This window comes from Loxodonta africana, chromosome 23, assembly GCF_030014295.1.
Source record: "Loxodonta africana isolate mLoxAfr1 chromosome 23, mLoxAfr1.hap2, whole genome shotgun sequence".
Classification (NCBI taxonomy): domain Eukaryota; kingdom Metazoa; phylum Chordata; class Mammalia; order Proboscidea; family Elephantidae; genus Loxodonta; species Loxodonta africana.
This window is the reverse complement of record NC_087364.1, coordinates 25086477-25100416: the sequence shown is the minus strand read 5'-3', so window position 1 is coordinate 25100416 and position 13940 is coordinate 25086477. Positions and strand designations below refer to the sequence as shown.

Below are 13940 nucleotides of genomic sequence, written 5' to 3'. Positions count from 1 at the left end.
CTTAACTATGAAGATGAAGTTAGGAATTTCCAGATAAACAGAAGTTTAGGGAATTTGTAAAAACCAAACCAAAACTATAAGAAATACTAAAGGGAGTTCTTTGGTTAGAAAATCAATAATATCAGTTATCAACCCAAGACTAGAACATTAGGCAGAGCAATCAGAAGTCAACCTAGACAGGGAAATCAAGAAAACAAAGCAAGATTAAAAAAAAAAAACTCAAAACAGGGTAACAGCTATGTTATTATATAAAAGAAGACAACATTAAAACAATAAAGAGAGACTAAGAAATGGTATCATAGATCTTCCATATGGAGAGGAAGATATGGTGATACAAAGAAATACAAGTTAGGTTTAAATTTAGAAAAATAGGGGTAAATAATAAGGTAACCACAAAGGAGACAAACTATCCTACTCATCAAAATAAAATACAAGAAAAAAATAGAGAATCAGCAGAAACAAAATCAACAACAACGAATATGAAGAAAGGACAACATATCATCTACTCAGCACATAAAATTAAGTGGGAAAAAGAAACAGTCAACCACACACAAAAAGACTTCAAAATGAGAGCACTAAAGTCATACCTATCCATAATTACACTGAATGTAAATGGACTAAATGCACCAATAAAGAGACAGAGTGGCAGAATAGATTAAAAAAAACACGATCTGTCTATTTGCTGCCTACAAGAGACACACCTTAGACTTAGAGACACAAACTAAAACCCCAAGGATGGAAAAAATTATATCAAGCAAACAACAATCAAAAAAGAAATTATTAATTTCTGACAAAAGAGACTTTAAAGTTAAATCCATCATAAAGGATAAGGAAGGGACAGTATATAATGATTAAAGGGACAATATATGAAGAAGATATAACCATATTAAATATTTATGCAACCAATGACAGGGCTGCAAGATACATAAAACAAACTCTATCAGCATTGAAAAGTGAGATAGAGACCTCCACAATAATAGTAGGAGACTTCAACACACCACTTTCGGTGAAGGACAGGACATCCAGAAAGAAGCTCAATAAAGACACGGAAGACCTAAACACCACAATCAACCAAATTGACATTGTAGATATATACAGAACAATCCACGCCACAGCAGCCTATTATACTTTCTTTTCTAGTGCACGTGGAACATTCTCAAGAATGGACCACATACTAGGTCATAAAGCAAGGCTTAGCTGAATTAAAAAGATCGAAATATTACAAAGTGTCTTCTCTGACCATAAGGCCATAAAAGTGGAAATCAATAACAGAAAAAGCAGAGAAAAGAAAAATATGCACTTGGAAACAGAACAATACCCTGCTCAAAAAAGACTAGATTATAGAAGACGTTAAGAATGGAATAAAGAAATTCACAGAATCCAATGAGAATGAAAACACTTCCTATCAGACCCTTTGGGACACTGTGAAAGCAGTGTTCAGAGGTCAATTTATATCAATAAATGCACACATACAAAAAGAAGAAAGGGGCAAAACCAAAGAATTATCCCTACAACTTGAACAAACAGAAAGAGAGGAACAAAAGAAACCCTCACGCACAAGAAAAAAAAAAAAAATAATAAAAATTGGAGCAGAATTAAATGAAATAGAAAACAGAAAAACAACTGAAAGAATTAACAAGACCAAAAGCTGGTTCTTTGAAAAAGTCAACAAAATTAATAAACCATTGGCCAAACTGACAAAAGAAAAACAGGAGAGGAAGCAAATAATCCAAATAAGAAATGACATGGGTGATATTACAACAGCCCCAACTGAAATTAAAAGAATCATATCAGGTTACCATGAAAAATTGTACTCTAACAAATTTGAAAACCTAGAAGAAATGGATGAATTCCTAGAAACACACTACCTACCTCAACTAACACACAGAGGTAGAACAACTAAACAGACCCATAACAAAAGAAGAGATTGAAAAGGTAATCAAAAACTCCCAACAAAAAACACCCTGGCCAGGACGGCTTCCCTGCAGAGTTCTACCAAACTTTGAGAGAAGAGTTAACACCACTCCTACTAAAGGTATTACAGAGCATAGAAAAGGACAGAATACTACCAAACTCATTCTATGAAGCCACCATAACCCTGATACCAAAACCAGGTAAAGACACCACAAAAAAAAAGAAATTACACACCTATATCCCTCATGAACTTAGACGTAAAAATCCTCAACAAAATTCTAGCCAGAAGAATTCAACAACATATCAAAAAAATAACTCACCGTGACCAAGTGAGATTCATATCAGGTACACAGGGATGTTTCAACATTAGGAAAACAATTAATATAATCCATCACATAAATAAAACAAAAGACAAGAATCACACGATTTTATCAATTGATGCAGAAAAGGCATTTGACAAAGTACTACACCCTTTCATGATAAAAACTCTCAGCAAAACAGGAATAGAAGGAAAATTGCTCAACATAATAAAGGGCATTTATACAAAGCCAACAGCCAACATCATCCTAAATGGAGAGAGCCTAAAAGCATTCACCTTGAGATTGGGAACCAGACAAGGATGCCCTTTATCACCGCTCTTACTCAAAATTGTGCTGGAAGTCCTAGCCAGAGCAATTATGCTAGATAAAGAAATAAAGCACCCAGTTTGGCAAGGAAGAAGTAAAATTATCTCTATTTCCAAACGACATGACACAGAAAACCCTAAGGAATCCTCCAGAAAACTACTGAAACTAATAGAAGAGTTCAGCAGAGTATTGGGATACAAGACAAACATACAAAAATCAATTGGATTCCTCTACACCAACAAAAAGAACACAGAAGAGGAAATCACCAAATCAATACCACTTACAGTAGCCCCAAGAAGATAAAATACTTACGAATAAATCTTACCAGAGATGTAAAAGACTTACACAAAGAAAACTACAGTGCACTTCTGCAAGAAACCAAAAGAGACTTACATAAGTTGAAAAACATACCTTGCTCACGGATAGGAAGACTTAACCTTATAAAAATGTCTATTCTACCAAAAGCGATCTATATATTTAATGCAATTCTGATCCAAATTCCAACAACATTCTTTAATGAGATGGAGAAACAAATCATCAACTTCATATGGACGGGAATGAGGCCCCAGATATATAATACATTACTGAAAAAGAAGAACAAAGGGGGAGGCTTTACTCTACCTGATTTTAGAACTTATTGTACCGCCACTGTAGTCAAAACAGCCTGGTACTGGTACAACAGATACGTAGACCAATGGAATGGAATTGAGAACCCAGAAATAAATCCACCCACATATGAGCAGCTCATATTTGACAAAGGCCCCAAAAACAGTTAAATGGGGAAAAGACAGTCTTTTTAATAAATGTTGATGGCACAACTGGATATCCGTCTGCGAAGAAATTAAACAAGATCCGTACCTCACTCCATGAACAAAAATGAGCTCAAAATGGATCAAAGACCTAAATATAAAATCAAAAATGATAAAGATCATGGAAGAAAAAATAGGGATGTTAGGAGCCCTAATACATGGGATAAACAGTATACAAAACATTACTAACAATGCAGAAGAAAAACTAGATAACTGGTAGCTCCTAAAAATCGAACACATATGCTCATTCAAAGACTGCACCAAAAGAGTAAAAAGACTACCTACAGACTGGGAAAAAGTTTTTAGTTATGACATTTCCTATCAGTGCCTGATCTCTAAAATCTACATGATACTGCAAAAACTCAACTACAAAAAGACAATCCAATTAAAAAAGGGGCAAAACATATGAACAGACACTTCACTAAAGAGGACATTCAGGTAGCTAAGAGATACATGAGGAAATGCTCAAAATCACTAGTCATTAGAGAAATACAAATCAAAACCACAATTAGATTCTATTTCACTCCAACAAGGCTGGCATTAATCCAAAAAACACAAAACAATAAATGTTGGAGAGGCTGTGGAGAGACTGGAACACTTATATACTGCTGGTGGGAATGTAAAATGGTACAGCCACTTTGGATATCAACTTGGCGCTTCCTTAAAAAGCTGGAAATAGAACTGAGAAATAAGAGCCTTTACACGAACAGATAAACACACGCCATGTTCTTTGCAGCACTGTTTACCATAGCAAAAAGATGGAAGCAATAGCAAAAAGATGAATGGATAAATTATGGTATACTCACACAATGGAATACCACGCATCAATAAAGAACAGTGATGAATCTGTGAAACATTTCATAACATGGAGGAATCTGGAAGGCGTCATGCTGAGTGAAATGAGTCAGTTGCAAAAGGACAAATATTGTATAAGACCACTATTACAGGAACTCAAGAAATAGTTTAAACAGAGAAGAAAATATTCTTTGATGGTTATGAGAGGGGGAAGGGAGGGAGGGTGGGAGAGGGGTAGTCACTAAGTAGTAGATAAGAACTACTTTAGGAGACTAGAAAGACAACACACAATACGGGCGAGGTCAGCACAACTGGACTAAACCAAAAGCAAAGAAGTTTCCGGAATAAACTGAATGCTTCGAAGGCCAGCGCAGCAGGGGCGTGGGTTTGGGAACCATGGTTTCAGGGTACATCTAAGTCAACTGGCATAATAAAATCTATTAAGAAAACATTCTGCATCCCACCTTGGAGAGAGTCCATTTTTTTTTAGCGTCTGGGGTCTTAAACGCTAGCAAGCGGCCATCTAAGATGCATCAATTGGTCTCAGCCCACCTGGATCAAAGGAGAATGAAGAACACCAAGGACACAAGGTAATTAGAAGCCCAAGAGACAGAAAGGGCCACATAAACCAGAGACTACATTAGCCTGAGACCAGAAGAACTAGACGGTGCCCAGCTACAACTGGTGACTGCCCTGACAGGGAACACAACAGAGAACCCCTGAGGGAACAGGAGAACAGTGGGATACAGACCCCAAATTCTCATAAGAAGACCAGGCTTAATGGTATGACTGAGACTAGAAGGACCCTGGTGGTCATGGCCCCCAGACCTTCTGTTGGCCCAGGACAGGAACCCCTCCTGAAGCCAACTCTTCAGACAGGGATTGGACTGGACAATGGGTTGGAGAGGGATGCTGGTGAGGAGTGAGCTTCTTGGATCAGGTGGACACTTGAGACTATACTGGCATCTCCTGCCTGGAGGGGAGATGAGGGGGTGAAGGGGGTTAGAAGCTGGCGAAATGGACAGGAAAAGAGAGAGTGGAGGGAGGGAGCAGGGTGTCTCATTAGGGGGAGAGCAATTGGGACTATGTAGCAAGGTGTATATAAGTTCTTGTGTGAGAGACTGACTTGATTTGTAAACTCACTTAAAGCACAATAAAAAAAAATAAAAAAAAGACTGGACTTACATCTCTGTAAAAATCTGTCTAGGAAAGTCTGAACTGATCCTTCTATTTCTCAATTAATGTCCAACACATACAATCATTCAGAATCACCCTACCGGCTTCAGAGCTGCATTAAGTTTCTGTTCAGTCAGCTCCAACTCGTGGCAACCTTATGTACAACAGAATGAAACCTTGTCCATTTTGTGCTGTCTTCATCATCTTCCACACATTTGAGCCCATTGTTATGGCTATTGTGACAATCTGTCTCATGGAGGGTTTCCCTCGTTTTCACTGACCATTCTTTTCAACTCAACACTTCAGTCGCAGGAGGTAGATATCACAGACTACTGATTATGGCTCTCTTACTGCCTTTCCTTTCATTTTCTTTGTTCCCTTCTCTCCTTCTACCTTTCTTCCCAAGCCACTTGCAAAAGACAAAAATAACACACAAAAGCATAGCCTCTTAGAACTTCTTTCCAAAAGTAAAAAATTGTTATAAAATATACATGGAAAGGACAGATAACAGTGATGGTTGCACAAGATGATTAATATAATCAATGCCACAGAAGTGTCATGTAAAAATGCTGAATTGGGAAATATGTTGTATTTTTACAATTAGACAATGTATATACATACATATACACACACGTACACACAGACATGTTACATTGCTTGTTATTGTGTTTTGAGTTTTTATTCTTTGTTTTCTAAAAACACCAACTGGTCTAGTCACCTATCCACCAAAAACAAAGAAAAACATCACAAGTAGAGCTAAACATACAAGAAGAAAACTACAAATGACAGTTATTCATTAGCAGAGTATTATTAAGCACCAAAAACCATGTAGGTTTATAAAATAAAACTTGCTCCTAATTACTGATTCTTACCCTGATATTGTGCCATATCTTTTGACCAAAGAGTCTCCGTTCCATATTGTGTTTCATCATATAAAAATTTAACTTCTGTGGCCCCAGCATCTTCTGCATTCTGTATTAATTCCTGAAAACAAAATACACCAAAAAAATTATATTTAATAATACGGTAATCTACTGCCCATCTTTGTATTTACTTACAATATTTTTAAAGTAAATATATTTAAGTAAAAGAAACTTACTATTTGCATCATTAGCTTTAAGATCCGGTGAGCATATCACTAAAAGTAGTTGTTACATGCACACGAGAGTACTGTTGAAAAGAGGATGAGTTCTTCTCTAATTACACATATGGAAGACTCCTCTTTTAATCTGCTGTTAGTCTCTGTTTACAACTCTCTCTCATATTTACAAAGCTTCTGTTCAAAAAAAAATTACTCCACTTCCAAAATGGCATACACTGCTCTGTCATGGCAATATTCTAGCACACGTGACAGGTACCTTATTCGTGAGCAGTTATCAAAAACAGACATTTGTTATCACTAGCTAAGCAAGCCTACTTTCTCGTAGAAAAAAAAATGAAACCAAATAGTATCAATCTATATGCTCCGCTTAGTACACTGCATTCTTGAGAACTTGAGTTATGAACACGTCTTTCTTCTGTACTAAGCTGAAAGCTTCTTGAACGTCAGCACTGACTCATTCATCTTTGTATCTCCCATAATTGTCACCAGAATTCCGTTCATAAAGGAGGCAGTAATATTATTTGTTTGGTGGATGGTGGGTGAGTGGATGGGCGGATGAGTGGCCAAGCCCATGTGATTTAAAAGGGAAGAAAACTACAAGATTTACATCCTTCAGTAGCTACAGAAAACTTCCCAATCCCCAATAACCCCTATCACTTCTGGACACCTACCAAAAACATTTTGGTATCTAGTCAATTTCAAGGTAACTACAGACTCTGAAGTTAGATTAAGCCCCTAAAGTCAACCCCACAAGCAGCAAAACCTGAAATAAATTCCAGAGATATCATCTAATATATTCTATTAATAGCTTCCTGGGTGAGCTCCAACTATTACCAAACCAAACCAAACAGTTATGTTTTAAACACTTGTGTCTTCACAAATGTAAGTCACCCTGCATTATTAAACTCATGAACCGCTAACCTTGGGAGAGAATGATTTTTTTACTTCCCCAAAGCCTTGGGATCACTAAATTGGCGACACTGTGGCGTTGTTGGGTGCCATCGAGTCGATTTGGACTCAGCGGTCCTACAGGACAGCAGAACTACCCCATAGGGTTTCCAACGAGCGCTTGGTGGATTCAAACTGCCGAAGATCTTTTGGTTAGCAGCTGAGCTCTTAACCACTGCACCACAAGGGCTCCAAAAAATTGGTAACAGAGGTTGGCAAAAACTGGAGAGCTTACACTGCTCCGAGAGGATGACAACAGTAAAGCCATTACCAGAACACAGAGGTGACACCATGTCCAGGGAAATGAAATAGCTGAGGGTACAGTACAGAAATAAAGGCCTGGTTTTGAGATCAAGTAAGGCTTTCAGTTCATTCAGTGTATTGCCAGGGCTGGAGAGTCTCAGCCCACCAACTGTTCAGCCTGAACATACACATTTGAAACTCGCCCTTCTACTCCCTTCTTATCAGCCACATTCCTCCCATTTACGCAACTGCTTATTTCTCAAAAGATTTTTTTCAGCCCCATCAACCTATTCAGTCCAACAGAATCCTTAAACATTAGCAATCTTATCTGTATTAGGCTATTATAATACAAAAGACAGAAATAAGAAATAGGTAGCAAAACACAATATTAATTTATAAAATAATAGGCCTTTAAAGGTGGGATTTTGTTTGCATTCAAATACCTATTTGTGACTTAAGTTGATTTTAGGGAGCAAAGGAGAAAACTGGACTGTAAATCCCATGTCTGACACTGCAACTATCAATCTCGAGTTGAACAACAACAAAAACAGGATGAGATGCTTCTCACCTAAGCCGTAATCCTCAGGGGAACTTTCACAAACTGATTCCAAGAAGTAAAGGCAATGAATTTGCCAATTTGCATGTGATCTTGGATAAGCCACAAAAATACCTCTGGACCTCAGTTTCTGCAAACATCACAAAACATGGCTGGTCTAGGTCTAGATGAGTTCTAGGATTCCTATTAAATCTCAAATGGTAGAATTCTACTAAAATATCCAAGGAACAAAGATTATATTTAGCTGGCTATGACACAGATATGTACAAGAAGCAAAGCGCAAGGACTAAACATCAGTTGTTGGCCAACCTTTCAGAATGTAAAAAGATCGTGCTCATACTGCTACCTTCTTTCTCAGCCAGGCATCCTAATCACTCACTTTTGAATTCATTAGACCCTACTCCTTGTACTACCCACTAGATCTCCATTTTAACTGCATTCTATTCCCTTCTCTTGACTTCCATAACAAACCAATACCCACACTCCTCTTCCCATCTTCACTTTTCTAAGTCAATATAAAAATCGTCTTCAAATTAACCTTCTATGAACCACTGGGGCCTACTCTGAAAGAAGAACTGAAATGACTCTAATATGCCATCATTATTCCAGTCACTATTCCAATCACTAGAGCCCTGGTGGCACAGTGGGTTAAGAGTTTGGCTCGTAACCAAAAGGCAGTTCAAATCCACCAGCCACTCCTTGGAAGCCCTACGGGCAGTTCTACTCTGTCCTATAGGGCCACTATGAGTCGAAATTGACTCGACAGGAACAGGTCCAATCACTAAAGATGCAAGAACCTTCAATTAATGCCTATCTGAGCGTGGCTATATAAGTTAAAGAGACCCAGTTCTCACTCTATAAAAATGTACCATCAAAACTAGAAAATATAAGGAGGGCTAAGATATTGAAGGCATGTAAACACTAAAGTCAATGAGAAGGAAAATGCATAAGAATTGATATAATTTTATAATTAATAAAGGAGATTTCTCACTAAGCTAAAATACAAAATCAAATTTGTGGCAATATCTTCGATAACTGTTTTTTTCCAGTGGTTGCTCCACTTTTTATCGTTTTTTTTTGTTGTTGTTGTTGTTAATAAGTATAGTCAGACTGAATAGTCTAGAAGTGGAAATAAAATAATTATCCTATTAAATAAACCTTTCCAAAATAAACCTCTAAACCCAGGGATTCAAACAGGACCCTGAATGGGGGTTTTAACTTATTTTGTTTGTTTGTGTGCTTAGGTGTTTTGTAAAACCAAAACCAAACCCGATGCCGCCAAGTCAATTCCAATTCCTAGCAACCCTTTAAGACAGAGTAGAACTGCCCCATAGAGTTTCCAAGGAGCCACTGGTGGATTCGAACTGCCAACCTTTTGTAAAGCCCTTGCAAAATGATTCATGTAAAATGTCCCTGGAGACACTGCTTGCTTACAACACACAGTAGCTCAGTACTTTCCTACGCTCCAGAATCTTTACATATTGATACTGTCTGCAACCCCAGCCCCATCCCATCCAGCATATGCAAGTAAATAAATGCAGCCATTCAAATCTAGGCTACATTTTAAAAGCTTAAACGCTAAATGGGACTTCTAAGTAATTTTACAACATCTCATTTTTATCAAAGGAAGCTCACACATGTACACACATATACCCTACCTTAAGAATCTGCCCTCCTTCTGGGTATCTTCTTAAAATGTCCTTGAGAAAATCAACAAGTGGTGGAGTTGTCTGGCCAAATCGACCTAAAATAGACAACACATTTAGAAGGATTTAGGAGACAATTCCAGGGCCTATCCCCAGGTGTGTTATTCAGTTCCGAGACTAGTATAGCTACACAAGTTATGGTTTCATACATCTCACCGCAGCCCATGTACAAAAATCTTCCCACCTAAGCAGATTCAACAGAAAGAAAAATAGCTTCAATTTTATCAAATCCCAAGATTTTTAATGGAACCACAAATTAGGCTTTTAAAAAAAATGCTTAAAAATATACTAATACACAAAGATTATTAACCTAAAAATCAAGAGTCTAGGCGGGGGGTGGGGAGCTGTTGCTATTTCCTGAAGCAAATACAATAAGTGGCATTACTTTGTGGGTGCTCTTGCTGATAAAATAGGAGCCCTGGTGGCACAATGGTTAAGTGCTCAGCTGCTAACTGAAAGGATTCGAACCCACCAGCAGATCTGTGGTAGAAAAGACCTGGCAATCTGCCCCTGTAAAGATTACAGCCTAGAAAACCCTATGGGGCAGTTCTACTCTGTCCTATAGGGTCTCTATGTGTTAGAATCAACTTGGCACTCAACAACCACCTTGCTGATAAATAATCTGTAGACAGTGGTGCTCATTAACCAAAAAGAGAAAAAAACCAAACCTGCTGCGGTCAAGTCGATTCCAACTGATAGCAGCCCTAGAAGACAGAGAATATTCTCAAACTCAACCAAGTGCTCTGATTACTCTGAAAGTCAGCAGTCACTCTGGCTGTCCAGTTCAAGTTCCCTCAATCCTTATCTAAGCTAGAGATTCCTCCTACCAATTAACCAGGTCACCCTACGATAGGTGAAGGGAGAGTGTAAGGAGAATGGGGGGAGTAAAGTAATTGCTCAGATACATAGAACAACAACAACAACAAAAAGTCTACATTTAAGTAAAAAAGAAACCTGTGCTTTAAAAAAATAAAAGCATCACTATAAATATATTTGCACTATTTTGCTACAACTGTCTGCTGAGCCCAAGCCCCTGCTCCTCCCTAATAGCACTGTTTCCAGAATATTATATCCAATGCATTTCCATAACTTAACTATCCCCATCCACCTTGTTTTCCTGTTTGCCTTAATATCCCTTCATTGCACCCCAATGTTATATGCTTTCATTTCAGTCATAAAACATAACTTTTATACAACCAAAAATGAGAAATACTACTGGCAAAGTCAGTATTATACCTCCCCCTTTTAAGCCTTTTGATTGAAGATTTACAAAAAGATGACAATTTTTGGAAGTCAGATCTCCAATCTTGATCCAGTCAGGTAACTAAAACAAAGAAAAGAAAATGTATTAATAGCAATATAGTCCCTATTACTGTAAATTCAAATCTCAATTTTTTTTTTTTTTAACATGAGGAATGCTTACTAATTTTTCTTATCAGGAAGTAAGGCATTCTAGACAAATGAATATTCTACAAAACAGAAATTTAATAAAAATCTTTATTTAAAAATGTAAAGGTTGTTTCCTTTACAGATGGTTAAAGACACAGATTTCTGCTTTAACATAATTTAAATTTATGACAAGAATCAACATAAACAAAGTTATCTTTTGATCAATATTTTCAATATGTATTCTTCAAAACCAAGCTTCACAGATATCAAGAGGGGCCCCTCCCCTTTATAAATATGTTTTTAAATTTCTTAGGAAAAATTTGCTTTTTAAGGCTTTTAATATATTAATACACACAGTAAGTTTCTTAGAAAGGATTATACCAGCTGCCATTGAGTTGACTCCAACTCACGGCAGCCTCGCGTGCATCTGAGTAGAACTGTAGGTTTTTCCACAGGGTTTCAATGGCTGTTTTTCAGAAGTTAATCTCCAGACTTTTCTCTCAGAGTGCCTCTGGGTAGACTCAATCTACTAACCTTTCAGTTAGCAGCCAAGCATGTCAACTGTTTGCACCACCCAGGGACTACTAGAAAGGACTATACTGAGCAGTATTTCCCAAGTGTTGCCAATAAAAAAAAAATTTTTAAACCATTTTCATAGAGCAACTCACAGGACAGTGTTCCTCAAAATACCCTCTGGAAAAACTGCTATCCATGTTGGTATAAAAAAGATGTGGTGCTTTCCTGACGGAAATGGAAAAGCCAATCCTCAAACTTATACAGAAGGGCAAAGGATCCTGAACAGCTAAAGCAATCCTAAAGACGAATAAAATACAACTCACACATCCTGACTTCAAAACATACTATAAAGCTATAATAATTAAGACAGCCTGGGACTGGCATAATAACAGACATACAGACCGATGGAATACAATGGAGAAACCAGAAATACATCCACACATCTATGGTTTTTGACAAGGGTGCTAAATCCATGCAATGGCAGAAGGAAGAGTCTCTTCAATAAATGGTGCTGGGAAAATTGGATTTCCGCATGCAGAAGAATGAATCAGGATCCATGCCTCACGCTATACACACACATAAAAATTCCCAATGGACCAAGGGCCTTAATCTGAAAAATAAAACCATAAAATTCATAGAAGAAAATGTAGGGACAAAGCTTTAAGACCTTTGTTTTTGTGATGGAGTATGTAACACAATAAAAGCACAAGCAACAAAAAACAAAAGGGATAAACGAGACCTCATAAAAATTAAATGCTTCTGTTCATCAAAAGACTTTATCAAAGATAAAGTGAAAAGACACCCTAGAGTGGGAGAAAATTTAGAGGAACCACATATCCGATAAAGGTCTAATATCCAAAATTTATACTCAACAACAAACAAACCAATCAAAAAATGGGTGACGGACTTGAACAGAATCTTACCAGAGAAGATATTCAAACAGCCAACAAGCAAATGAAAAGATGCTCAAAGTCATTAGCTATTAGGGAGATGCAAGGCAAAACCACAATGAGATACCACCTCACTTCCGTTAGAATGACAACGATCAGAACAACAGAAAACACTAGGCATTAATGAGGCTGTAAAGAAACAGAAACCCTCAGGCATTGCTGGTGGTTAACAGTTTGGCAGTTCCTCAAAAAGTTGAACATGGAGCCACCATACGATCCAGCAATTCCATTTCTAGGTATATAACCAAGACCTGAAAGCAGCAATGCAAACAGACACATGTACGCCAATCTTCACTGCAGCACTATTTACAATTGCCAAAAGGTAGAAACAACTGAAATGTTCATCAACTGATGAATAGATAAACAAAATGTAATATAAATACACAATGGAATATTATTCAGCCATAAAGAGGAATGAAGTCCTGATGCATGTCACAACCTGAATGAACCTAGAGGACATTATGCTGAGTGAACTCGGTCAGACACAGAACAACATATACTGTATAATATCACTTATATGAAGCAAATATATAAACTGTAAGTAATTAGTGGTTACTGGGGCAGAAGGAAGGAGAAAAGTAATGGGGGTCATGGATTGAACTGTATCCCCCAAAAACATCTGTCAACTTGGCTAGGCCATGATTCCCAGTACTGTATGACTGTACACCATTTTGTCATCTAATATGATTTTGCTATGTGTTATAAATCCTATCTCTATGATGTTAACAAGGCAGAATCAGAGGCAGTTATGTTAATAAGGCAGGACTCAATCTACAAGATAAGGTTGTTTTTGAAGCCAATCTCTTCTGAGATGTAAAAGAGAGAAGCGAGCAGAGAGACATGGGGGACCTCATACTACCAAGAAAGCAACACTGGGACCAGAGCGTGCCATTTGGACCCAAGGTTCCTGTGAGAAGCTCCTAGACCACAGAAGATTGATGACAAACACCTTCCTCCACAGCTAACATAGAGAAAAAGCCTTCTCCTGGAGCTAGTGCCCTAAATTCGGTCTTCCAGCCTACTAGGCTGTCAAAGAATAAACTTCTGCTTCGTACAGTCATCCACTTGTGATATCTGTTATAGCAGCACTAGATGACTAAGACTGGGGCGGGGGGTCTGCTCAGAATGCACTGAATGAATGTTAATGGTAGCAGGATAATTTGGGAAGAGAGAGTGAGAATGGCTGCACAACTTGAAGAATTTAAAGTCA

The 13940-nt window shown here is 37.7% G+C and overlaps 1 protein-coding gene across 2 annotated transcripts in view; it reads right to left on the bottom strand.

Moving 5' to 3' along the window:
- Positions 1–13940, bottom strand: part of SACS (sacsin molecular chaperone) — an 85383-nt gene that overhangs the window by 61601 nt on the left and 9842 nt on the right. The window contains exons 1-4 of one of the 2 annotated variants that reach the window (XM_010593952.3): positions 12183–12990; positions 11112–11199; positions 9828–9913; positions 6193–6304 (exon numbers count right to left, since the gene is read on the bottom strand). In XM_010593952.3, the coding sequence (XP_010592254.2) occupies positions 6193–6304; positions 9828–9913; positions 11112–11199; positions 12183–12254 (358 nt within the window). In that variant the 5' untranslated portion in view covers positions 12255–12990. Of the gene's footprint in view, positions 1–6192; positions 6305–9827; positions 9914–11111; positions 11200–12182; positions 12991–13940 lie in introns of those variants that run through there. The other variant, XM_064275341.1, reaches the window with a different exon arrangement.